The 27533-nt window shown below is 45.7% G+C and overlaps 1 protein-coding gene across 4 annotated transcripts in view; it reads right to left on the bottom strand.

Moving 5' to 3' along the window:
* Positions 1-13257: 13257 nt before the first annotated feature.
* The window catches only part of CD34 (CD34 molecule), a 30610-nt gene continuing 16334 nt past the window's right edge, over positions 13258-27533 (bottom strand). The window contains exons 3-9 of one of the 4 annotated variants that reach the window (XR_010600379.1): positions 27136-27407; positions 25755-25841; positions 21820-21976; positions 21353-21405; positions 18463-18627; positions 14823-15984; positions 13258-14750 (exon numbers count right to left, since the gene is read on the bottom strand). Coding sequence is in view for 3 of the 4 variants with exons in the window: in XM_005310191.5 (XP_005310248.2) it covers positions 15793-15984; positions 18463-18627; positions 21353-21405; positions 21820-21976; positions 25755-25841; positions 27136-27407 (926 nt within the window). In the remaining variant the exon portion in view is untranslated. Of the gene's footprint in view, positions 15985-17337; positions 17558-18462; positions 18628-21352; positions 21406-21819; positions 21977-25754; positions 25842-27135; positions 27408-27533 lie in introns of those variants that run through there. The other 3 variants (XM_005310191.5, XM_024114699.3, XM_042848963.2) reach the window with 3 other exon arrangements.

Below are 27533 nucleotides of genomic sequence, written 5' to 3'. Positions count from 1 at the left end.
GTGTCTTTCTAAAATCCCTTGTTCTCCGTAGATAAAAGCCTTTCAGACATCTAGAGAACACAGCCATCTCTCTTTATCTGAAGCATGGAAAAAATACTGCTAAGTGAATTGCCTGACTCTCATGAAACTCAGAAATTACTTCAGAAATTAATCTAGGGTAGGGTCGTAATACGATCTTTTCTTTATAAAAGTTAGTATATGTTATGTCTGTTGTGAGTGCTCCCAGCTCACTGACTCTTCTGGCTGACATTATCGCTATTAGAAAGGCCACGTTCATGGATAGATTGGCCGTAGAGCCTTTGGGTGCTATTCCTTGGACTGCTCTGTAACCGCCTGCACCACCAGGGAATTTGGCGGAGGGTGAGACAACAAAAACTCTCCCCTCTGGAACGGAACAAAATACCACTTCATGGCCCTTTTAAGGGTGGGAGAACGAGAAGCAGGAATGTTCCAAATTGTCTTCGTTGGGTCCACGATGGCCTCATTGATGGGCAGGGCAACTCAACTGGAACCGGAAGACTGCAGAACGTCTAGTAAACTGTGCTGAGGTTCCTGGACTTCCTCAAGCTGATTCTGCAGCTCTGCAGCCAACCTGTGAATGAGCTTTAGATATTGTTTAAAGTCACCTGGAAGAAACGGAGATGAGGGAGGAACCACCTCATCCTGTGAAGCTGACGAGATTGCTCCCGGAACCATCAGCTCCAGCATACCTTCCCCTTCCAAATATTCCAAAGGGGCCGAGTGCAGCTATCTGGGCAATGGCAAATAGGACTCCTGCACCGATTCTGGGTGTCCAGAGTAGGGCTCCCATGGTCCCAAATATTGCCAGTAGGATGGATCAACTGGCCAAAGAGGACCCCAAGGTATAGGGTACCACCTTCTCTTGGGCAATTGTATCTAGTCAAAGGCCAGAACCCTGATTTTCTGGGGCGCCTGTCTGATGCTGCAGAGACTACTGTGAGGCCCATGTTCCTAAGCTTGTGTTCAGAGGGACGTAGCCTGAATGTGGAGGATCTGATTGGGGCTTCTTTACCGTCTCCTGAGATGTTTTCTGAGTCTCAGTTCCCAATCATCACAAGTTCTCGGGGGCCAGGGAGAAGAGCAGCAGATGCTGCACTCAGCAGAAATATGTACCTCGCCAAGGCAGCAGAGGGCAGCACTGCTGTTCGTCACTCACCACAAAGGAGCAAGGGCAGGAAACACAATTTTTGAACCTGGGCACAATCTCAATCTTCTCAGGGGGAAAAAGTCCCTGGGTGGGGAAGAAAATGGGGACACCACTTTCTAACTATTCTATGTAGACTATACTATCAAGACTACCAAAACGACGTATATACAATATCTTACAGCAATGACTCAGCAAAAAAGGAGCTGAAGATACTGAAGATTCCGACTCAGACCCATGCAGCAGTAAGAAGGAAATGGAGAAGCATTGGCCAGCACCACCTTTAATTCCCTTGGTTTGGAGTACAAGTAGAGATATGACGTGTGTAGGCCAAAGGACACTGCTTGTAAAAAAAATTCCAGACACAGGCACATGGCGCATATGCATATCCCACACGCAGAATACACAGGTGCAATACACATACGGACCATAACTTGAAGAATGAGCCTTTACGTATGTTTTCATCGCCAGGTTTAAATCGAGGCCATATTAACATGTTTGTAGAACCCAGTTTCTCAGCTCTCATTTTTGAAAGCTTATCTCAACGGACAAATAATCTCATTTACCTCTGCTACCACAAATCAAAGCACCAGCAAATGAAATAGATTTGCAGTCTAAGATTAAAGAGCTAGAATTAAAACTCTTGCAATGAGCAGATAATGAAAACAATTTTAAATATAATATTTCTGGGGGGGGACCCCACACAAATGTTTTTGTCTTTACCTGGAAAATAAAGGGGAATATATAATTACAGGCAGATTGATTACACACATACACACTACACCCCGTGCTTGTCCAACAGTTAAGAAAAAAGAGGAGAATGGGGAAAGAAACCTATTTTTGAATGCTGCCAATTATCAATTATGGTAAACATTTTATCCATTTAGATATTAAACAGGTTGTTGGATGACTCTGAATAAACACAATATTACAGACCTAAGTATACAGTTGGGTGGGATAAAGGGGGATTCAATGAGGAAATTGTTCAAGCTTAAATTTATTTGCAGGCTTCCAAGCAGGGGAAAATTCCCCAAGCCAGAGAACAACCCACCCTTCAAATCAATGCTTTGCTAGTTTAACTTTTCTTTTCGGCACCGTTACAGTTTCCATTCACCTTAGGTTTGTCTAATATAGGATGTCATCCTTCCTTTATGTAAGTGTGTATTTCACTTTGAGCAAAAGGCGCAAGGATCCCTGAGCGCGTAGGACATATACAAACATTCTATAATAGAAGGTTATATACACTGAGGGTATTCCTGGCCCTAATGAAATCAGTAGGAAAAGTCCCATTGACTTCACTAGGGCGAGACTTTCACCCTAAAGAGTCAGGAGGATTGGTTTTGTCCAAGAAGACTAAAACTCAATAGCAGAATGACACAAGCAAAGGAAAACTTAGACTGACTATCTGGAAGCCATGAGAGGCAGGTACTGCTACCTCAGCAGTTAAATGACTTGCCCAGTGTCACACAGGGTCAGTCTCTGAGAACAGAGGGGTGAAATCTAGGCCTTGTTCAAGTCAATGGCCATTGACTTCAGTCAGGCCAGGATTTGACCCCCGGAGTACCACTTGATCTCTCCAGTTCTGGTCTCCAGATTGGTGTGTGACTTGGGAGGGAGTACAATTTTGGAAAAAGAGAAGCTTTACAAGAAAAAAAGAAGAGGACTGTTGCATTAATGGACCCCTCATTTGAATGTTCCCCAATTCCTGTAGTTTGTGTCACTAAGGCCCCTGTGCTTATCACATATTTTAATGTTTCTAACATTAGAAAGACATCTGTTGGTTTGGTTGCCATGGTCACTGAAATTTAACATCATATCCCCAATCAACGACCACTACACGAAACTCAATCTGCTTCTGATGGGGTCACAGCTCTGTATAAATATTGTAGCCTGAAGAGAAGTATTAAATCTGTATTAGCCAAGTAAAACCAGCAGGTGGCAGCCCTGTTACACATAATCTATCCCGAGCTACTCATGCTTCAAGGGATATCTGAATCTCCATCCATTTTATTTTAGGTAGCTGATTATTTAAGGAAATTAATTCAACTGCATTTCTAAGCACAAAAGAAACAATGCACATGATACAGTGAATAAATCTAATAACTTAGGTTAAGATTGCCAATGCATTCTAGGGAATTTAGACACATACACATCATCTTGTTAATTGTAATGGCAGGTATCTAAAATTTCCATTAAAAAAATTCAAAGAAACAAGAACGTTTTTCATTTGCACTGAAATTTTTCAAAGAATTTTTTTTTGGGGGGGGGGGGGGGGGTCATAAAAAACAAAAATCAGAAAACTTTTGATTTTGATAAATGACAAAAAAAAAAATCCTGTTTCAGTTGTTGAAAGCCAACATTTTTTGGCAGTTTTCTAAAATGATAAACAGACACGTCCTGATGAAAATTCCCATTTAGTCAAAAAACATTTTTTTTGTCAAGAAAAATGTTTTGACAGAAATTTTACGCCAGCTGTACTCTAGATGGCTTTGAAAATCTATATACACCCTCTTTCTTCTTTCTCGGGCTTTACAAATTAATTTGGCACTGAACTGAAGTCCATCCTCTCTGATGGCTCAGTGTGAAATTACCAGATGGTCCATGCCTAAAGGAGATGTGTCCATATCATAGTGCCAGTCCTGCTGGTAGCAAGTAAGTGGCAACTTCAGGGGCATCATCAGAGATGCTGGGGATTGAATGGACCATTGAGATTTTAGCATCACTCAATAGAGAGCAAATTGGAGCTGCTGCTGATATTCTATTACAGTGGTTCTCAAACTGTAGGTCGGGACCCCAAACTGGGTCACGACCCCATTTTAATGGGGTCACCATGGCTGGCTTAGACTTGCTGGGGCCTGGGGTGGAAGTCGAAGCCTGAGCCCCACCACCTGGGGCCAAAGCCAAAGCCCAAGGGCTTCAGCCCTGGACAGCGGGGCTCAGGTTATAGGCCCCCTGAATGGGGCTGAAGCCCTTGGGCTTTGGCTTCCTCCCCCCCTCCACGCCCCCGCCCCAGGCAGCAGGCCTTGGGTGGGCTCAGGCTTCGGTCCGTTACCCCCCTCTCCCCTCCGGGGTTGTGTAGTAATTTTTGTTGTCAGAAGTTTGAGAACTCCTGTTCTATTGCATCTGTTTGAAGGTCATTGAAAAGCAGTTTGCTGTTAAACTAGAATGTATAAATCCTATGTTTATAGAGCGCCCTTCAGGAAGAAATGTCCAAAAATACTTTGCATTTAATCAAAGGTGATTCAAGAGCAAATCCACAGATAAACTATCCTAAGTTTCAGGGTGGAGGGTGACAACTGACCCGATCTTTTCTCTCTAATAGGTGAGCCAATCTGGTTCCTCAAAAACTTTGAATCGGAACTCTAATCCACATTTGCACATTGTAACTCTCTCTCTCTTTCCAAGTTGTACACATTGATCACTTCACCCATCACTGAAATGCAGCCACTTCAGGCTGGAACGTGGCAGCTAATTAACAGCTTATAACTACAGTGCATTTTATAAAGTTATTAAACCTCTCCGGAGCACGTGATGGTGAGAGGTACACTCAGCTGTTTGAGACCGGACTGAAGACCTCTAACCTCATACCTCAGTCACAACACACCCCTTCATGTTGGGGTATTTCGCCCTACACGGAATTACTGCACCCCACTTTAACACCTTAATTGCCTAGCAGACTAACTGGCATGTAGCTGATGCAATAAATGAGCTTCAGTTCTCTCCAGTCTCTACATTATTGCATCTGAAACCATCCTCCCTCAAATTCACATCAAATGTCCCAGTGGTTCCAAATGCCTAAGTGCTTTTAACTGGCCACTCACAGAAGGGACTGGGGTTGAAACATCTTATGAGGGACCAGCTGAGACAGGTCACCAGAACATCTGCTGCAGGATGAGCTCTCATCCCACATCGATATCTGAGGGAAAAACAATGGGTACCAGTCATGTGGCCACATAGCCTTCAGCTGCCAAGCAAAGGGTCTGTGCTTTCCAGCACCAAGACATTAGCTCCATTGTGAGAGGCAGATGTGGGAAGTACCTGGGGCTCTCCAGGTGCAAAATGAGAGACCTGATCCCACTCTCACAGCTGAGCCCGATTCAAAACCCAGTAGTTAATATCTCATGTCCCTAAGGTGCCCTTCATCTTAGAATCTGATGGAGCATAAACAAAGGTCCCATCCTCACATCTCATCCCACTTGGACTGCTGAAGGGTGAAGTTAGGACCTATGGGAAACAGTTCACAAGAACAGTGGAAAGTGGAGGAGCAGAGAAGCCAGAGAGAGATGAGGAACTGTTTTTAAGTTAGGTGTCAGCTCTTCTTGCCAAAAGGCAGTAAAAACATCAACTCATTTCAGCCTTTCACTCTGTGGGTGGGCAGAACTGAATGGAGCCTTAAGGTAAGGCCAGAACAAGGACTGCAGGCAGCATGGAAACATTTACCATCAGCTTGTTATTTTCTTAAGGGAAACCTCATATCCCCACACACACCAGCCAGGGGAGGGTTGTTTGTGGCTGAATTAATTAGTTCCAGGCTGGAGAGAATGCAAGACACCGTTTCGTCAGTCTCTCACACATACACGCATGCCCTGGTTCACTCCCTGGTGTGTCAGCCAAGACTGTGGCCAGCTCATAAGGATAAAACTGAGTGCCAGGAACCAAGACTTCTAACCCCAGGTCTGTCAACAATGCTCTCTGCAACTACAAGCACATAATTTAAACACTGCCTCAGTTAAAGTGGAAGTAGTAATGCTTACTTAACTAAATTCTCCTACCTCCATCCCAGTTAATATTTATGTGATATACTTATTAAGTGTTTTATGTCCCACTGCAATGGTTGGTCCACAGAAGAGGATAATGCTGAGATCACAAAGACCCAGGACACTGTGGCAGGCTGAATGCAAGACTGCAGTACAGCAATCTTCGAGATCAAAACCATGACTCAGATCCCCAAAATCACAAGATTGGCCCCATGACCCATGAGATTTTAAAATCACCATCAAGCCTGGTCTGTCATTTGACTTTTAACTCCACTCTACTCTTCTGGCAGTGTGTGCGTAGGATAATTTCACCCTTTAATGCATACAAAAAATGCATGCCTCTCCCCAACCGCTCAGAAGGAGACGGCACTTGCCTTCTCCTCACCCCACAGACAAGGGAAATGCCATCCATTTCCCACTACGCTCATGACTCCCTCACTCACCTTCCCCGGACAGGGCAGCACCATCTCCCCAACTCCCCTTATCCACCACCCACCCCAGGCTGGGGGAGCGCCCATCTATCGCCTCCCTCTTTCCCCCACATCCTGCTGCATCCCCCCCCACCAGCCTGCCCCCACACCCTCTGCACCTCCCCTCAGCCTCCCCCAAACCCTCAAATCCCCCTACACACTCCCACCTGTCCCCATATCCCCCTGCCCCTTTCAGCCTCCCACATCCCCCAACCTGCCCCTTCAGCCTCCCTCCTCCCACACCCCAGTGCTTACTCCCCCTCATTCTCCCCAGCCACCTTTCACAGGGTCTCTGCTGCTCCTCACAGTCCCTGAGTCCTGTGCAGCCCCAAGAACCATACAGTGGCTGGCAGCCATGTTGCCTGGGGACGTGGCTTTCAAGCACATTGAGACTAGGGGAGGTGTCAGACATCTTTCTTAAGGGCAGCCTGCCTGCCTCTGCAAGAGACAGAGGGGAAAATGGCAGCCATCTTGCTGGCTTCAGCCCTGCTGCGAGTAATGGCCGATGGCGGCCATTTTGAATAAGGGAAAATTCCTGAGCTGGTGCCTTGCATCATGTTTACATGAGACAAATGAAAAAACACCCCAAAATCGCAATACTGCAATTAACACCACAGATAAAGGCACATTACTGCTGCCAGCTAAGGGACATTATTCGTTTGGCTCAAGTAATTGAGGCTTATGCTTTGGAATGGGCAGTCCCATCCACGTCCACTACCAGCTAACTACCATGGGTGGGGATTTGTTAAAGTGCATTTAAGTTTCCCCATCTGTAAATTGAGACTAATTTTATTGATCCCCTTTCTACAGTGCTCTGAGACCTGCTGATGAAAAGCACTATACAGGGGCTAGGTACTGCTATTGTTAAATCGTTTAGCAATGTAGAACAGCCAAGTATTACTGGACCTGCTGCTACTACCTAAGTTTTGCAAATATTGGATCACACCATTGTTCCAGCTAACCCGGTGTCCTGCCGCCTGCAAATGCAGCCAACACCAGTGTCCTGCCTCCAAATGCAGCCAACACCCTCCTGCCTAAGGGGAAGGCAAGAAGTCCCATAAATTATTTGACACTGTAGGCCTCTGTGTGTGCGTAAAATAAACAGCACCGCAGCATGCCATTCAGTTCAGCTTGCCTTGGCATGCGCATTAACAAATGTCATACCATGTTGCTGCTCCTTTGATTAAGGGAAGGAACCTAGCTCTGGTATTTTGAACAGCGGAAGATGATGATTTTAGTATTAAAGGAACTATGGGGCTGTGTCCATGACACACACCGGCAATAGCACAAAACCCAAACACCCTTGCCCCTCCCTGCTCACTCCATCCCCCCTCCCTCGGTCGGTCGGTCGCTCTCCCCCACCCTCACTCACTTTCACTGGGCTGGGGCAGGGGGTTGGGGTGTGGTAGGGTGTGATGGCTCCGGCTGGGGGTGCAGGCTCTGGGGTGGGGCTGGGGATGAGGGGTTTGGGGTGTAGGAGGGGGTGACGTCTCCAGCTGGGGGTGCAGGCTACAGGGTGGGGCCAGAAATTAGGATTCAGGGTATGGGAGGGGGTTCCAACCTGGGGCAGGGGCACAGGAGGGGATGAAGGCTCCAGTCAGGCAGCACTTACCTCAGGTGGCTCCCGGAAGCGGCTGGCATGTCCATACAGGGCCCCGGCCGCAGGCACCGCCCCCGCAGCTCCCATTGGCCCTGGTTCTTGGCCAATGGGAGCTGCAGCGCCAGCACTCTGGGGCAGCACATGGAGCCTCCCTGGCCGCTCCTGTGCGTAGGAGCCAGAGGGTGACATGCCAGCTGCTTCCGGAGCTGCGCGGAGACAGGGTAAGCAGGGAGCCTGCCTTAGCCCCGCTGCGTTGCTGTCCAGACTTTTAGAAGCCCAGTCAGCAGTGCTGACCCTAGCCTTGAGGGTCCCTTTTTGACTGGGCATTCCAGTCGAAAACTGGATGCCTGGCAACCCTAACTTTCAGTCAGCAAGGGATCACTGGAGGCTGCGGGTGGTTAAACTGTTATTGGCAATGATGTTCTCAAAAATAAGATCTTGTAGTGGGATCTGCAAGGAAGGAACCTACGTCATTTGATAAGGAGGGAATAACAGAGCCTTTGTTTGGCTTGAATGGGACGTGCCTGCGTTTACACACACAGAAAAAATTTCCAGACGCTCCAAGCACAGCCTTTTCCAGCCTGGACCTCACTGCAGGTTTGCACCCCCACCTCTCCTGTGATCTGCATTTCCTTTGGACTTGGCTGCTCTGAGGAAAGCTTTTATTTTGCCAGTGCAATTTACTCTATGGTTTTGTTGTCTCGGCTTGGCTGCAGAAGGTGTCCTGGTATCTGAGAAACGCACCCCTTATAGATTAGATCTCAGACACATCGGGGCATATGGCACAGGCTCATTCAAAAAATCAGCTGCTCTGTAACGTATCACATTTATAGTGTCTATAAGAGAGATTTCCTTGTGCCCTGTGGAAGGGAAGACGGAGCCCAAATCTGAGAAAGCCATTCACTTTTCCTGCATATATTTTATCTGCAGGATTCGTTACTGCAGGAGATCAGAGAACCAAGAACTGCAGAGGAGCTAAAAGGAAGCATTCATTGTTAGAATGAGGGTAGCAGCTAGAGGCCCCAACCAAGATCAGAGGCCCATTCTGCTAAGCAGTGTACTTACACATAGCAAGAGACAGGTCCTGTCCTGGAAACACAGGGAAGTGGAACTGAGACCCAGAGAAAATAAGTGACTTGCCCAAGTCATACAGGAAGTCTGTGATAGAGCTCGGAATAGAACCCAGAACTCCTGAGTCCTGTGTTTCAACCACAGGACCAACCTTCCTTCTTCCTAGGCCTTGCTTTACAGTGTGAATGTAACTCACCCATGTTGGGATGTGGGAAGTGGGTTAAAATGAAGAAACAAGATCACTATAAATAGCTAAAATAACTCCTATTGAGTCCCTTGTGTGTGCAAAATTCCCACTCTAACACAAAGGGTCTGAAAATTAGGATTTAACTGATCTTCTGACACCCATGTTAGCTGCAGAAAAGATGAGCCCGAAAGAGATTACGTGAGTTACTTGCCCAAGGTCACTGTGCAAGTCAGTGGCAGAACTAGAGATAGCCACTCGGAAGTCTGGGTTGCCCGTCCCATGTTCTGACCACAGGACAGCACTGCCCTCACGCAAATGCAAAGTTTTGGCAATGAAGATTTTGGAGTCACTGTAATATACTAAATATAATAACCTACCTCTTATAGCGTGCTTTTTGTCAGTAGATCTCAAGGAGGTCAGTATCGTTATCCCCATTGTACCGAGGGGGAAACTGAGAAACAGATAAGGGAAGTGACTTGCATAAGGTCACCCAACAGACCTGCACAGAGCTGGAAACAGAACCCAGATATTCTAGGTTCTGTCCAGCATTGTGTGAGCTCTATCCACGAAGCTGCACTGCCTCCCCAGACCTTTCATGTTCTCCACTGAGAGGCTGCAGAGTTGAGGATCCACTGGCATTCCCACAACAAAGCCCCATAATATTTACCTAGGGACTTTTCTTGTCTCATCAACATGCAAAAAGGAACAAGATTTTTATTTTCACCTTCCATATTTAAAACATAGTCTATGCTCTGAGCCCCCGGGCCGAACAATGCAGCAGGCTGAGTGGGTACAGGGGATCATTTTTCCCAGGCTCCTGCAGACAGCTAGGCACCAGTAAGCAACTTAAGGACTGAGAGATGTCTTAACTCTGAAATGCTTTGCTTTTGCTTGTTTGAGTCAAAGCCATAATCTATTTAGATAACGTTGCTAATGCCTCAGTTCAACATTCAACCATTTATTCTGGCCCCAGAGACCAAGGCACAGAGCAGGGGAAACATTTTTCAAGGGAAACCTGAGTTTTTACTAGTTGATCAAAAAAGAAACTGGTCTATGGGGGATGGGGAAAGGAGGGGAAAAGAAAGTTACTTAACATCTCTAATTAACAGAAATTTGGTCCCCTCAGGCAGCTTTAGCACTGTCCAGCAATCAGCATCTAAATCAGATTTGTTAGACAAGACTAGTCCAATTCACCCCTGGTTGTTGCCACTACAGAATATAAAAGGTTGCCCATTTTAAAAATGGACAGGGCACTAGGAAATGTGCAGTAGGGAGCAACACCTCAATGGCAGGAAGATGGATTTGGGTGGCCCTATAGGTCTTTCGAATCGCGAGCTTTCATGAGTCCATGCAGACGGCTTAGATAGTAATATGCTGTGCATTTCTGTAGCACCTTTCAGTCAAAGCATATGCCAGACTCTCCGGGCACCCCTCTGCTCTGGATATTATAGCATCCACATCAGAGATGAGCAAACAGGAAGGGAAAGGTTCTGCGGCTTAACCAAAGCCTACCATGTAGAGCAGGGGTAGGCAACAGGCAGCACGTGAGCTGATTTTCAGTGGCACTCACACTGCCCGGGTCCTGGCCACCGGTCCGGGGGGGGCTCTGCATTTTAATTTAATTTTAAATTAAGCTTCTTAAACATTTTAAAAACCTTATTTACTTTACATACAACAGTAGTTTAGATATATATTATAGACTTATAGAAAGAGACCTTCTAAAAATGTTAAAATGTATTACTGGCACGCGAAACCTTAAATTAGAGTGAATAAATGAAGACTCGGCACACCACTTCTGAAAGGTTGCTGACTCCTGATGTAGAGCAAGTTAGAGGCACAACCACAAATGAAACCCCAGAGTCCGGACTACCAGTCCTTTGCTCTAACCGCCCATCCTCCATGAACCCCAAGAGCTAGGCGCTACGAAGGAAAAGCTCTACGGGCCTGGCAGAGAAAGTTGCCACACTGTCTTATCCATGTAGGGATACACAGTACTATTTGCTCCACACCCTTTGGGGAGATTCCAAAAGTGAAGCTCACTCTAGGATTGCTTATGCTGTGTGGTGATATTGGGCAAGAGCACCTATGATTTGTTCCGGCCCTGTTGGTTCAGCAACAGCCATGGTACAGCCTGTTCTTACCTTTCCTTTGAAATTCAGCCTTTTATGAGCAGACACTCAGTCAGTTCTGTCCTCCCTCTGTACCGTGCCCCACTTGCAGCAGAGAGAGAGTGAGAGAGAATTTCAGCTGTGGGGCAAGTCACTGGGTTGGGACTCACCAGTTCTTCTTTTCTGAGGGTTACTGTTTTGCTCCAGCCATACATGGGTACAGAGGAGCCATCTTCACTGCTGGTCAAAGCTGGGTAAAGTGGAACCAGACCTAGCAACGCTTCTGGTGCAGACACATGGGGAGTTTTAGAAGCTGTTGGGCTGGGCTTATTGCTGTGCAAAGAGCAGAGGGGAGAAAGGAACACTTTGCAGCCTACACCCTGTGTGAGCCGCTAGAGCAGTGTGGCAGCTCTACCAGAAGAGCCTGCCCACGGTACGTTTTGTTATCGGGATCCTTTGGGTGAAGCGGTTCAGAAATAAACAGAGTTGAAGAATGTTTTAAACCGAAAAGTTCATTCAGGCTAGAAGCCCTGCACTGAGTGTCTTAGGCAGCAGCTTCACCTCATTACCACAACCCATTCCACCTGTTTCTGGTCAGCAGCACAGCCTAGCAAAGATTAACTCCTTGTCTGCCAGTGCTGGGGCAGGCCTCTGTACCCTAAGATACCTCAGAAAGCACCATTGCCGATCATCAAATAGGCTTTCCATCAGCCCACAAGCTGGTGTTTCTGCATAGGAAAACTTTAAAAAACTAATGTCTCCTTACCCATTTAGGTCCCCAAGCCTTCAAAACTGAAACATGGGCATTACTTAATGCAGTTGAAGACAATAGGACATGCATAATTTTATACAGGTCGGCGGATATTAAAGGTTACAGGATTGGCTGGAAGCTATGTTCTTTATCCCCAAAGCAGGATAAGCAGCAAAGATTGCTGACTCACCCATGCATGGCCTTAGGACTGGTGTTACAAAAGATTTTCACTGGCTTTGCATTTCTCTCGCAGACATCATGATTTCTCAGCACAAATAAATCCATATTCATTGTAACTGAAAAATGCACATAGAAGACCCCTGCTCTCTGGGATAAAATGTACATTTGGATAATGAAACATGATGATCTACACATGTTTCTCATGCAGATCAGGACAGCTTGGTCTTGGGGACAGGACTGGGAATCAGGAGCTCTGGATTCTATTTCTGGCTCTATCACTGACCTGCTGGGTGACTCTTGGGCAAGTCATTGCATTTCTCTGTGCCTCAGTTTCCCCTCCAACCCTTTATCTGTCTTGCCTATTTAGAATGTAAACTCTTTGAGGCCGGGACTGTTTCCCATTATTGTATAGTGACCAGCGTGATGGGGCCCTGATCTCAGCTGGAGCCTCTGGGCAGTGCCATATTACAAATAATAATCATGGAAAAGGCTACCTTTATGCAGCTTGAAATTAATCCGTAGCAAAACACACACAGGTGCAATTACATCGGACTCAAATCTAAAGCCCCAGTCCTGCAAGTCAAAGGGGTGCCCCTGTGGATCAGCTTGCAGCATCCAGCCTAAGACATTTAGCAAGGAATAATATGTGCATTGTAGACAGCAGATAATCAACCATTAAGAGAGCGTGAGAGTTTAATTCGGGGGGATTTTTTGAACATATGATACATGTTTTTCACTTGCTCTGAATCCATTTGCTGAAAGAAAGAGAGAGAGAGAGAGAGAGAGAGAGAGAGAGTGTGCAAGCAAGCAAAGAATAAGAAACATCTTTTACTTATGCTATTTCTACTGGAAAGCAACTTCTTAGAGCAAACACATTCTTTTCTTTGTCCAGGCAGTTAACTGAGCCAGACACAGTTGCCAATGGAATAAACAGTCCATTGTTTCAAGAATACAACAGAAAAGTTGGGTTCAATTCTCAGCTCTTTTTACTGACAGTATTTACAGATCTGGTTGTAAAAAAGAAAATAAACAAAACTTAAAATCAATAGTTTTTGTATTTTTACTTGACTTTAGTGCTGGTGAAAAGGGCCTGATTGACAGAAATTGAAATCCTTCTCACTAAGCATAGTATGATGAGGCAGAAAGCAGCCTGTCCCCACATCCCAGGCACCTGTGAGTCTCAGTCTTGACAAGGAATGGCAATAACCTTTAGTAGTGAGAGGGTATGTCAGTTTTCCAGTCCTATTAGTCCTCAGCCCCAATGCCGAAGCTGCCAAGAATGGAGTCTGTTAATGCCAATGGTGATGGTGTGTCCCCTATTCATTGTACACGGGCCACCAATACATGGATCATATAGCAATGTCTTTGGTCAGCCACCAACCTGGGCTTCATTGGAATCCGTGACATAGAGGTGAAAGCCAGTGAGCCAGCCAGTCCCCTTTCTTCAATTAAATTTCTTTTCCCTTTACACATACCTGCTCCCCCATCCCGCAAGGCTGTGCCCAGGGCAGGGCTGTAGCTGCTACAACAACACTGGTCCTACTGATAGAGGCCTCCACCTGCAACTAGCCAAACTGTGTCCTGCCCGGTCAGGAGACCAGGAACCACACAGGCTACAGGCAGCAAATATTCATGGGGACTGGCTCCATCCTACAACGTGACATAAGTAGGTCTGTTGGACTTCACCCTTTACTGAATGATATGTGACTCCTGACCCACACAGAATGGGCTTGGCTTAAACCACTTTTTCCAAGAGAACAATCTCAAGCTCACGAGGAGGTAGAGATTGCTCCTGGCCTTAACACTTCAGTGTTGCTGAGAGGCCTTTTCTTTGTTCTTAAGAGTGAAAATCTTTCCCTGTATGTTTTTGGTTTTTTATATACAACCCCCTATTACTAGGGAAGGCCAAACATCTATTAGCAGGACTGAGGTTTCTTTCCTTTATGACAATTTTTTGGATTCTTTTAGGAATGCTTTGATATCTACATATTTCCAAGGCCTCGTGGTGGGTAACAATGCCAGCTCCTTCCACGTGGCTTGACAATACTGTTGCAAGCACTCAAAGTGAGGTGAGTTGTCTAGAGCAGTGTCATATGCTCTTGTACACACACACACACACAGATTGATCACTCCCTTCACCTTCAACTAGTGCCTCCAGTCTATGGGAGCCAGATACCAGAGGATTCACTGCAAAACAACTATACACATGCTGAGGGATGGGGGGAGAGATAGTAATTCAACTCCAAGTCTATTCACATCTCAATACCAGACTCCACCTGGAAAGCTTTACATACAAGTTCCACAAGAGCATTAAACATTGAGGCCTTGGCTACACTTGGGGATTCACAGCGCTGCCCCGGCAGCGCTGTGAAGCGCGAGTGTAGTCACGCCGCCAGCGCTGCGAGAGCTCTCTTGCAGCACTGCAAGTACTCCACCTCTCCGAGGGGAATAGCTTGCAGCGCTGCAGGCGCTGATTACACTGGCGCTTTACAGCGCTGCACTCGCTGCGCTCGGGGGAGGTGCGTTTTCACACCCCTGAGCGCAGCAAGTTGCAGCGCTGTACAGCGCCAGTGTAGCCAAGACCTAAGAGGATATAAAGCACAAGAAGGGGCATTAACTTACTAATGTTGCTGAGAGAGGAAAAGGCTGCACTTAAATACAAAGATGAGGCTAAACCAAACTATCACAGCGAAAGACATTACAACTTCGGAGGTGATGGTAGTCAGAACCCAGATCCCTATATTGTAATGGGCCCAAGCCCCTGCTGGAATTTGAGTTGTTTGTAATCTGGATCCAGGTTTTTCTGGCTTGAGCCCATATATCATTAGAAGCAATTCAGTTGCTATATGGCACTCCTTATTTTTTACATATAACAATGAGAGCACAGAACCAGAGTAGTGGTACATGGATGGGACTTGCAGTTTTGGGGCATTCACTTTTGTAGTTCAGAGGATGGTAAGGGGAGGCCATTTCCCCACTTTTTGGAAGTGTCTCTCACGCAGACAGCCCCTGATTCTCCACTGGGAGGCCTGGAAGCTAGGTTAATAGCATGTGTCTTTAACAAGAGACAGTAAAATGCTCCATCTGCTCATGAAGAATTAAACTCCCTCCCTGCTCCCTTCCCTTCCAAGTAAAATCAGTATCAAGCCAATTTCTTACAAAGCTGACATAGCTCTGAATTTCCAAATATCTTCCCCAGCCCTTGCTTGGGTGGTTTGACTGCTGATCACATCCCATTCTCTTCTGCTAAAGGAAGAGCAAAGAACCCTAGCCCACAACCCTAGCCCTGTATTAACCCCTAGAAGCTCCTTGCTAGGATAGGTCAACACTGTACAGCACAGTGTACAAAGTCCCACAGAGTGGGACTTTGGAGTTCTTCAGATAAAAAAGGGTTATATTTTCCCAGCCATCCAAGGGATAATCTCTCCCTTACCCCCTGCTCCTGTCTCTTCTCCCCCACCCCCCTTCAAATCATGATAATAAGACAGTCCCCCTGGCACATTTCACAGTTCAGTGTCAGCCACAATGTGCTGCTTGGCTGAATGTCCATTTTTTGAGGATGCCTGTCCAGTCCCATTCTTCTGAGCCCCTCTGTTGAGATTTGGCTTCTCCTGCGGCTCGGAGTGCTCTTGGGAGGCCACGGTGATCCCTGTATTTCCCTGGCTACCGTTTTCAGTGTAATAGAGGTCTTCATCCTAAATGGGTACATAGATAACAAATGCAGAGTTAGCAAAAGGAAAGGATGGACAGCAGCCAGCTTAGATGCCAAGCAGGAGCTGCAAGGCTGTGAACACCTGCATGGCACATAATAGCAGCAGGCAGGGATACCAGCTTCTGTCAACAGGTAGGTGGTAGGATACAGGCCTGAACTGTGGCATTGCAGTACTAGGGTTAGGCCCAGTCAGAGAGTTATTTCTTCTCAATGACCTAAAAAGCAGAACACCCAGGTTTTTGTGCTGTTCAGGACTAGGCTCTGCCTTCCTTGGGAGTTTGCACACCCAGCCCTGGTTTCTCCAGCTCTATTTTCCACATGGGTCAGGTAGGAAACATTTGGAATATATCCTTTCCTATCTTCAGCCTGCAACTCAGATAAGCAGCTTTCAATAATGAAATAGCAGGGGCTTAAGCCACACATTCGACAACTTAAATTTGGATACCTGTGGTGGTCTACACAGACACATATTATTATTACCCAACTAGTCAAGTGCATTAAGAAGCAGAGGCAGGTTTCACCTGCTTCTGAAGCAGAAGGTACGAGACAGTGTTGTAGATCAGACTAGATGGACCACTGCTCTTGTTCTGCTGTGACAGCTCTGAAGGCCCTAAGTGCAGCAGATCTGACAATAAGGCCAACAAGAGCCAGGGGCATGGGGCTGTAGGTGACGTACACTTGCCAATAGAGTGTATCAGGAAGGAGATGAAGGCTGTCAGAGTCTGAGGCCCTCTATTTGCCCACAAAGCCATGTACAGCATAGGCGGCAGGGGGGCAAACTTCCCACCCACACAGTCCCCTCCCAATATGCCTCAGTCCTGCCCTGGAATGGATATCTCTTACACATAAGTGGAGTTCAGGATCTATGGCCCAATTTACTTTTTGGCTTCTTTGCTGAAACTGTCAACTGTGGTGATGGTGGTGTTTGAGATGGAGACACCTGTCCACTGGAAACTGGATTAAGATCACCAGGCTTATTTAACATAGGGAACACCAAATCACCATTAGATACCAGTGACTTCCAGTCACGGCCAAGCTGGGCCAGGAGGTTGAATCCAGTGCCCTAGAGGTGACAAGCGCTGTATCGCATTACCAAGCCCCTGACCATATCATTCACTATACATGCACTGTCATTTGCATTCATGCATTTGACAGGATCCATCCCAGAATACTGAACTCTATTAGCCTCCCACTGTATAACTGCATATGTGCAACTAGATGAACATGCTCTGACTGCACTTCATAGAAAGATTCAAGTCTCCATAAATCAGTGATAAAGAAGGAACCCCCGGAACTCAGCAAAATCTGTAAGAGGAAAAATATATATAGGAAAATATTTTCTTTCTTTCTTGATATTCTTTATTATCCCCATTTGTTAAATGGGGGAAACAACCTTTATTACAGCATAGATACAAGTCAGATGTATAATTTGATTTTTAAACGTAATGATTGAAGAAAAGTATTTCATTTTCAATGGCAAATTCACAAGCTTTCAGAGTCTCTGGAGGAGTCTTCCCAGATGAGTTCTTACTGCCAGGCCAAAAAAAGTGTTAGACCTGGAAGTGATAGGGAGCAAAGGGTAGTTATCCCCAAATGAACAGTCACGGAATATTTAATATTAGAGAGGAAGAGAGATTTCCTTTCACTCTTCATGATCTGGGCTCTAGCACAGCTGTTTATGTCTCTCTTATCTCCATCTCCCCATTCACCACTCTCAGGCTGGATCAGTCACAGGCTCACCAAGTTTTCAGTTTCCCTGTCAGCCTGCCTGTAGTGGCACTTGTTAAGGGGCTTATTTTTTTTACCCTCTTACTTCCCTGGTCCTTCTTGCATGAACAGAGAGCAACAATACTCTAAGCCCCCTAACAGGTTGACTAAATTTCCTTTTACATGTTCTAGGCTCTTTCCTTTCTCTGAAGGTAATAAAAATATGAAAACAAAATTGTATTCCTAACAGCCCAATAGCACCTTATTTTTATGTAACTAGTTTAATATGTAAAAACGTAACCGTTCACGTCTCAGTTTATGGCTGCCTCTGCTGCTTAACCAAAGGCCTTACTTAAACTAAAAACAAAGCCTCAGGCTGTCCCTTACACATACAAAGAGTAATTTTAATTCTTTCTTTTATACCTCTATAACTAGCTAAGTAATAAGAATACACCTACATTCTTAAAGTATAGGCCTTTACAAACAGGCCTGAATATCTATATCCTAACAGCACTCAAAGCAACAAGCCATCTTGTCGCACCTATTGATACTTTCATAAGCTATAGGCAACTTGTACAGAACATAAGCGGAGCCTCTCTCTCCCCCCAAACAGAGACTGTTGGTGGCGCTTAGAGGTCTTTGCCAGTGGGTCACTCCCTTAGAGAGCTTGTGACTCAGTTGCATTCCCTCCTCTGCATTCCTCCTGTATTTTGGTTTCTCTCTACTTGTTGTTTTGCCAGCTATAAGCACTAACCAGCCTCTCTCCCCTGGGGCTCCAACTCCGTCGTTTCATAAGGAAGTATCCAGCCAAACTCAGAAACGCCAGCAAGAGTCCAGATGTGACCAAGGCAATCAGCGTGTTCCGGGGAATGTTCTGGTGGCGTCCAATACTCTCCAGTTGATGGGATTTTATTCCAATCTGGAAATATACCAAACAGAGCCAAGAGTCTCATAAACAGGAAACCCGTGCATGCACATCTGCTGAGAGCACTCCATATTTTAAAGACACAACTTTGTCTTCCACTCCAGTTCTTTTTAAATATATAAATAAACACACTGTATATATATATACACATATACACACACACACTGTATAAACACACACACACACACACACACACTCACAGGGCTTGACCCATCTCCCAAGGAAGCCAGTGGAAAGACACTCATTAGCTTCAGTGGGAGTTGAATCAGAGCGTTAGAGCCAGGCTGACAGCCCCCAAGTCCAAGATTCTCCCTCCCCAGGTCAGCTACAGCACAGGCCAAAGCAATGCAAGCTTTCCCCACACTGCCCCCACCACTGTGCCTTACCCCTGACCTGCAGGCACCAACTCTAGGGGTAAGAAATCCACTGGGCATTCAGTCCTTGGCCCCTCTGCTGAGACTGACAACTTTTCTGGATGAGAAGCAATGCAGAAGCACACAGTTTTGTATAATTATTATTCTCTCCATCTCCTGGACCCTGGCTTGTGCACTTTGCTGAGCCTACGCACCCAGGATTGAAGGACCTCACAGCTCATTTGCATTCTAAGCATCCTCCTCAGTTTAGCTCCCCTAAAAGGAGTTTTTGCCCACCATGAGAACGTTATGTGCTTGAGACTTAGAGCACAGATGCAAGAACTTAGTTCATGTTTAGTTGCTGGGTGCCATTTTTTACAGGCACCTGGAGTTCAGCTTTACAAAGTATTGCAACCTCAGTGGTGTATAGGGAAGATTAATGTCAGTATAGCACTTTGAAGAGTTATTATTGGTACCCAGGTCCTTTAAAAAAAAATACTACAGTACATGACAGTAATCATCCAAAGCACTGCAGCAGACAGTAGTGATACCGGAGGACTCTGTGGTAATGGTTGTAGAATGCTATAGTGAGCGTGTGCATATACACACACACACACACACATATATATATATATATACACACACACACACCCTGAATTTTCAGAAGTGACAAGTGATTTTCGGTGCCCAACTTGAGACACATTACAAAGCCTTGATTTTCAGAGGGTGGGTGCGCAGCTGTTTCTAAAAATCAGGCTCCTGTAAAGAGCCTCAAGTTAGACACCCAAAAATCACTAATTACTTTTGAATATTTAGCCCCCTTCTTTTTTTAAAAAAAATAAGGGATACACTGGCAATGGGTGTTTCATACATATTTTGAAGTAAATAAAGTAATAAGAGATTCTGCTACTGGGCTTAGAAAACACTTGATAGTGACTTCAGAAAGTTCATGAAAAAAGAACAGGAGTACTTGTGGCACCTTAGAGACTAACAAATTTATTAGAGCATAAGCTTTCGTGGGCCCACTTCATCAGATGCATATAGAATGGAATATATAGTGAGGAGATATCTATACACACATACAGAGAGCATGAACAGGTGGGAGTTGTCTTACCAACTCTGAGAGGCCAATTAAGTAAGAGAAAAAAACCTTTTGAAGTGATAATCAAGCTAGCCCAGTACCTACAGTTTGATAAGAAGTGTGAGAATACTTACAAGGGGAGCTAGATTCAATGTTTGTAATGGCTCAGCCATTCCCAGTCCTTATTCAATCCTAAATTGATTGTATCTAGTTTGCATATCAATTCCAGCTCAGCAGTCTCTCGTTGGAGTCTGTTTTTTCTGTTGTAAAATAGCCACCCGCAGGTCTGTCATTGAATGGTCATTCAATGACAGAAAAGCTTCAAAAACAGACTCCAACGAGAGTGCCACAAGTACTCCTGTTCTTTTTGCAGATACAGACTAAACACGGCTGCTACTCTGAAACCTGTCAGAAAGTTCAGTCTTCCCAGAGGGAAAATGCTGAAGTGATTCTGGTTCCAGGATCCCTAAACAGATGTGGCTTCTGGTTAGGTCTGCAAAGCCTCAGGAATTCCCTGTCAGAAGATTTCTACGGGATGAGTGTAGGGCTGCCATCTGTTCTGGTTTTCCCAGGCTCATCCATTTTTGAGGTAGCTGTCCCAGGAAATCTGTAAGGGTGCTCAGTATGCACTGTCAGCTGTCCAGTTTTATGGGGTCAGGATCATCCCAGAAATGTCCTGTTTTATGTACCTCAGAGGTGTCAACCCTAGACGACTGGCTCATTCAACATTTTGAGCCCCTTTTGTACCAACCTGTGTGTTGCAATAGAATATGGCAGCATTCTTTGAAGTGCCACCTTGTTAGTATTGGAGGACCTACAAGGCACCATCGGAGGTGTATTATTCCTCACGTACCAGGGACATAAATCAGTGCTTAGATCAAAATATGTTTAGAGCACATAAACAATTTGATTAGTGCAGACAGTGAAAGATCCCCTTGTTTCTCCCCAAAACAGATACAGCCTAGTAAGCCTCCTCTACACATTGACTGACCTCTGACCACCTCTAGGGAACAAAGGGGTTTGATCTCTACAGCCCATTGGTGTCTGTGTCCTGTGACTGCCAGCCAGAATGCCCATTAAAGCGGCGTGGTGCTGTGAATACCTATGCACTGGTATCTGGACTGAAACCATCTTATTTACATTTGGTCACCAAATGCCCCTGAGATAGTGACAGTTTTCAGTTACCACCAACCTGGGCTGGATTTGAACTATCATTAAAAGACTACTTTATCCTAGCCCACAAAGCCATCCAGTCTCCCATGCTTAACTAGCTTAAAGCATTTACCTTCATTAGATCAGGCTGCCGTACTTGGAGGAGCTTGTCTATTGCATCTGCATCTGCAGTTTTCAAAACAGAAAGGTTGTGACACAAATGCCAACAAGTCAATACCTGCAGTTTACATCAGTATTGAAGAGACAAAGGAGAAGCTGTGAACTCCCCACTCATTCTGCAGGAAATGCTGTGACTCAATATAAGCCAAATACATCTCTGGTTAAACTCACTTAATAGAGAAAGGAAAACACAGTTACAGAGCTGATATGTTTTCTGAGAATTCTGTTTTCTAATCTGTGCTTTAGTGTTAGCATATGTTCAGATACCCCCAGCTCTGCCTCTACAAACAAGTCATATATCCCCACCGCCCACCAACAGTTAACCTCCCTCTTTCCCACAGAAGTCCCCACTTTCCTTCCTATCCCCCATAAACAGACACAGTGATCACCACAAAATCCAGAGACATTGGTTCCACTAACCTTTAATGCCAGCCTGAATGAGCAGCATGCAGGAAGGATCCACCTCAGATTTGGCGAGTTCAATGTGGCATGGGGGAGAAGAGACGTGATTGTAGGATGAGGTTGTGTCACAAATCACCATACTTAAATTTGCTCCCTTTGTCTTTAGAAAATTATTCTGCAAAATTTCCAGAAAGAAAGAGTTATTAAAAGAAACCAGACAAACCCACAAATGATCTCCCTCAATGATATCTAAAATATATCACTAGCTTGTATTATTGTTATCAATCTATCATTTATATTGCAATAGTGCCTAAGGCCTTCTTACCAGATCTGGACCCCATTGTGCTAGGCATTGTACAAACATATAGCCAACACCAGTCTAACATCAGCTCAAACTGGGAAGCAGTCTGATCCAACAGACTGAGCAATGGACTGGGAGCCAGGGACCGCAAACATCAATTCTTCCTCTTCCACTAACTTATGTGGCCTTGGGTGAGAAATGTCACTTCTCTGTGCCTGTTTTCCCATCTGCCAAATGGGAATTTTGATACTTACCTACCTCACAGAACAATTTTATGCTTGTAAAGTAAATTGTAAATATTAACAAAATTTTAAAATTTTATTTTTACCAAGCCTAAATTTGGGGTCTAAGGTGCTTAGGTGTGTCCCTTTAAATCTCAGAATGAGAAAGAAGCCAAGGGGGCCTTTATTGTTTTGAAATTGCAGGCACTGTCTGCCCCATTGTCATCAACTAGGAGAAGAGGGAAATAACAAAGAAACATTGGCCTTCCTGTTTAGGAACTGCTTTTAGTATTTCTGATGGGTTGTTGATCAAAGACCGAGCAAAGAATAAAATCTTCTCGCTTTGAGCATTAAAACGACCCCTCTACTTCAAAACAATAGTGACTCTTGGGTGGAGGAAGGGAAGAGTGGATTGCAGCTTTTTCCTCCTCTTGACCAACTGGTACACCAAACAGGATGGACCTTCTCCTGAAACCTGTGTACACACATACTCTGGATTGGGATTAGGGCTGGACTTTGCTAAAACAGGGTCACCATTTCTTAAAATACTCTATCATGGAGAGGGCTGGACAGCTCAGAGTGGCTGCTTAGCACTTTCTAAAATCAGGCCCCTCAAATGTGTGTCCCATTGGGGACCCAAAAAATGGAGGCACCAAAATCTCTAGCCCATTGGTTCCGAAACATTTTCCGTGCATGGCCCCATTTTTAGCTATATTGCTTCCCGTGATCCCAAACAGCATGGAGGGTGCCATTTAAAAATGACAGGTTTCAGAGTAGCAGCCGTGTTAGTCTGTATCCGCAGAAAGAACAGGAGTACTTGTGGCACCATAAATTTGTTAGTCATTTAAAAATGGTGTCTTCCATGCAGCATGACCTTGCATGCACCAGAGATGGATTATGGTTTTGTGAGGCCCTGGGCCAGAGCAAGTGGGCCCCTCCTTCCACCTTTAGTCCCCCCAACCCCTCTGCCCCCGTGAAATGGGGTTAGGGCATGGGGGCTTGCTCCCCTCCCCGGCAGCACTCCTGCCAGGAAGCAAAGTTGGGGCGTGGGGGTTTGCCCCGCTCTGCCCGCCCGGCAACCCCACTCCCTGGCAGGAGCACGGCGAGGCAGAGCGAGGCAAGCCCCTAAACCCCAACCCCGCTCCCCGGCAGGAGTGCCGGCTGGCTGGAGTGGATCCAGGTGCGAGGGTGCCCATTTTTCTGGGGGCCCCCCAATTGGCTAGGGCTCCTGGGCACAGGCCCCATTGGCCCAGTGGCTAATCTGCCACTGGCATGCACATACGTGTGCAAGGTGATGCTGCATGGAAAGCACCATTTGGTAGAGCAAAATAGCCTCCTCCATGCGGTTTGACCCTGCACGTACAGTACATGTGACATCATGCTGTGTGGAGGACACCATTTTGTAAAATGCACACTTTGAATTGCCGCAATCACATTTACTGATGGAGCTACCCCACTTGGGGTTGCAACCCAAGGTTTGGGAACTGTTGCACTAGTCACTTTTAAAAAACATTGGCCTAGCTAAGCGCCAAACAATACAAAACCTCCCAGTCACACCAGTAAAACTATTTATACTGGCTTGTTGTGAAAACAGAAGGTTTAAAACAACCAGTTAGTACTATTTCCATATAGTTTGTTTTGGGGTTGGGGGACTGAGATGGGAGGAAAGACCTGTGTATTTTCTTTTGTCTGCTTTGGAAAGAATACTTGAGAGTGTTAGAGTTTCCTTTGCATTTAACTGAGACGGACACCAGATTATTGCATGCATGCCTTGGGAAAGGCCAGCAGGAAAAAGGAGAAACGACTCAGCGCCCTCTATCTACTCTCCTCTCAGACAGTTATCTGGTTCCCAGGTTCAGCAGCTAACCCAGCTTGGAGGCCAAATAGTTTTTTCCATGCAATGATTAGTTAGGTGGAGGCATGAGGAGAGCCCTGCCATGGGATAAAGGTTTCTGGAAAAGCCATTGTTAAAACTGGTGTGGTTTAAAGCATTTCATATTTGGGGATTCCAAGTATACGAGCAGTCAGATGCGACTTGCTAGAGTAGCTAGCATCCAAGGGCAGAGGACATGTGTCAGACATACTGAGTGATTTGCCCAAGGTCACATGAGAAGTCAGTAGCAGAAGCAGGAATTGAACACTGAGTCCCAGTCCAGTGCCTTAACTCCAATACCATGCTTTAAAATTTATTTTTATTATTTTATTTTTAGTTTTTTAGATTTTCCAGCATTTCATTCAGTCCTAAGGGTGAGCACAATTAACAGGACTCATTTACTAACTTACCTTTAACTAAATACACCCAATTTCTTTTTGGACAGTGAATCTCAACCAGAATATAGAAATATATAAAACCTCATATCTGACAATGCTGTCTGTTTACTGCCCACTAGATGGCATCTGTGTTTATGGTCACTCAATCCCATAGGGGTTTCAACATGAATTGTTGCTAAAATACTTTCAGCATGAATGTAAACAGGCAGAAATGCCAGTTAATAGGTAATTTACAAGGAAAAGTCAATAGAATAAGAATCTAGCTCCCCCCCACCCCTCCAAGTGATCTCAGTGTGGCTGGCTAGTAGAGGTAAAGTTAATCACTGTAATTTCACACCAGTTGGCAGTAGGGTGACCAGACAGCAAGTGTGAAAAATCAGGACAGGGGGTGGGGGGTAATAGGAGCCTATATAAGAAAAAGACCCAAAAATCGGGACTGTCCCTAGAAAATCGGGACATCTGGTCACCTGAGTCTGCAGTCCCACAAGATTCTTTACCATCTAGCATTTGTCTCAGGTCTTCACTTGCTGCACAGTGAGTTTATTCCCCTCCAACTGCACCTTAGCTGATCCTTCCCCATTAATCTCATCTTAGTTTTACAAATAAGTAATTGCGCTAACAGTTTCCAGTTGGACCAATTCAAACAGACCTGGGACACCCTTCAAAGCCATTGAACTGGGGCAGTGAGGCCTAGGTTCCACTGTACCCCCCTCGTCTGACCCAATTTCCTCTCCATGCCAGCTGGCAGTAAGGGGAGAGGAGGATGGTGAGGTGGAGGAGATAACGTGTGCAGGACTGGTATATGTGTGTGTGTGTGTGTTTGTGAATGGTGGTTTCCTGTTAAATAGGAGGAGACAAAGGAAGTTGAGGTGGCCCCAGGTTGCACCATAATGGAGGGGGACATTACTGAATTCCTCCTGGTGACTCTTGTTGTCTCCGCTGTGCTCAGTCAGCAGCAAGCGGTTTGCATTCCCCACCCCATGGGAATGGAGCACAAGCCGTAAATACCACACTAACACGCCAGGCACCATCAGCTTTGCTGGCCCCTTGTGCCTGCAAGTTTGACAGGATGGTAAGAACCTGCCCCCAAGACCTCACACTGTTCCCACGCGGCTTTAAAACAAGTGGCCATTCAGCCTACCTGCAAAGATGCTACTTACACATGTGTCGGGCTCACTGAGATGCAAGCAGATCACTTTGGGCTTCTTCACATGTTTAATATTCTGGCAAGCAGAGGTGTCGTAGGGCTAGAAAGTAAAACAAAATACTGCTGCATTTGTAAATTGCATAGGTACAGAGAGACAGGTCAGGACACATGGCTGCATCTCTCAGGCAAGTCTTTGAAGTTCCTAGATAACAGGTGTCTTTCTATTTCTATATTCAGAATGGTTGGGATTATGACCCCCAAACCCTATTTTATCATGGAGTTTTCCAGGCCACCTCTTGTAATTACACTGCAGAAGATGGAGTGGACAGGCAGTCTCTATAGAGCTGTTCTCTATATGACCTGCATGTATCCAGGTTCTCTGCAGTGCATCCTGGCCCCTAGGTGTAGCATAACCGCACCAGCTCTGCTGTCTGCAGCCTTTACTTGGATTCAGCCCATTATGATTCACATCCTTAGGCTGAGGTTGCTTGCTCTGCTCCCCAGCTGGTTGCTAGTCCTTAAAAACTCTGCAGAGAAAGGTTCCAACCCCACCTCTCTGGCAATTCTAGCCCTGTAACATCTATTGCCAAAACAGCCCTATTGAACCTATCCCCTGTAGCCTGCTTGTTTCAAGTTGAAAAGCATCATTGTGGTAATAGACCTGCCCTCTGAAAAACTGTTTTAATGGCAAACCTCACTGTATCAGGAAGGCGGGACAGAGCAAGCGGGAACAGACTGAACTGCAGCAGGGAAGATGTAGCCAAAGGACATGAGATCACTATGGCTGGAGATACTCCAGACTAGGCTAGAAATTCATCTATTGGGGATAGTTTGAGGAGAGTGAGAACAATTCTGCAGCAATGTCAGAGGCAGCCCACTGTAGGTTCCTTGCAGCCCAAAGAAATCTATGATATGCACTGCCCTACCAGCCGTTCCACTAGAAATGTGTTTGTATCAGTTGCTGAATCCCTTATAATACACTCGTCAATCCGAGAGGCGTGTTTGGTCTGCTGATGTGCTATATCTAGGCATTCTGGCAAGGGGTCCCATGAAAGACAGCGCCAACCAGTAACCCCTGGCAATTCTCTAATGCCTTCAGGGGATCTCAGAACCATTAATGAATATAGCCTCAGAGCACCTGAGGGATAGGGCAGTCTCATTAGCCCCGTTTCACAGAGAGGGGGAAAGTGACCTGCCCAGTATCACAAAGGGAGTTTTTGGGAGGGCTGGGAACAGAATCAAAGTCTCCTAACTCCCAGTCCTGTGCTCCAGCTACAAGGCTCTCCTGTATGTGTGCAGCACTGGTTCTGGTTTAACACAGCATGGTACGAACAAACCAGGAACAACATGCTCACCATAGCTCATCAAATGCATAGTCAAGCACTTCCTCCTACCTTCACTGTGCTACTAGGTGGGGGTCCTGTGGTAGCTGAGTGGGAAGTTTGCTCTGTGAGGACAGTAGTAGTGGCTGTCGAAACCATTTCCAAAGTCATGGCTTGTGCGGTCGTGCTGAAAGGAGCATGTGATGTGTTCGGCTGTGAATCGGGAGATGTTTTCACTGACACTGACTGGTCTGACACAGCCATGTGTGTTTGGGTGGGTCCTGCGGAAGTCGCAGGGCTGGTGTCTTCAGTCACTTTGGTCATTTCAGTAGTACTTGCTTTTCCTACATAGAAAAAAATAGGAGTATGCTTAAGGCCTCTCGAATCAAAGCTTGTCATTGTAGTGACTGAACTGCAATATTGATTTGTTATAGTCAGTGGTACTAGAATGTATTATCGGCTGTAGAAAA

Source organism: Chrysemys picta, chromosome 4, assembly GCF_011386835.1.
Source record: "Chrysemys picta bellii isolate R12L10 chromosome 4, ASM1138683v2, whole genome shotgun sequence".
In the NCBI taxonomy this organism is placed as follows: Eukaryota; Metazoa; Chordata; order Testudines; family Emydidae; genus Chrysemys; species Chrysemys picta.
Note: the sequence above shows the minus strand (reverse complement) of the source record. Positions and strands in the feature narration are given on the sequence as shown.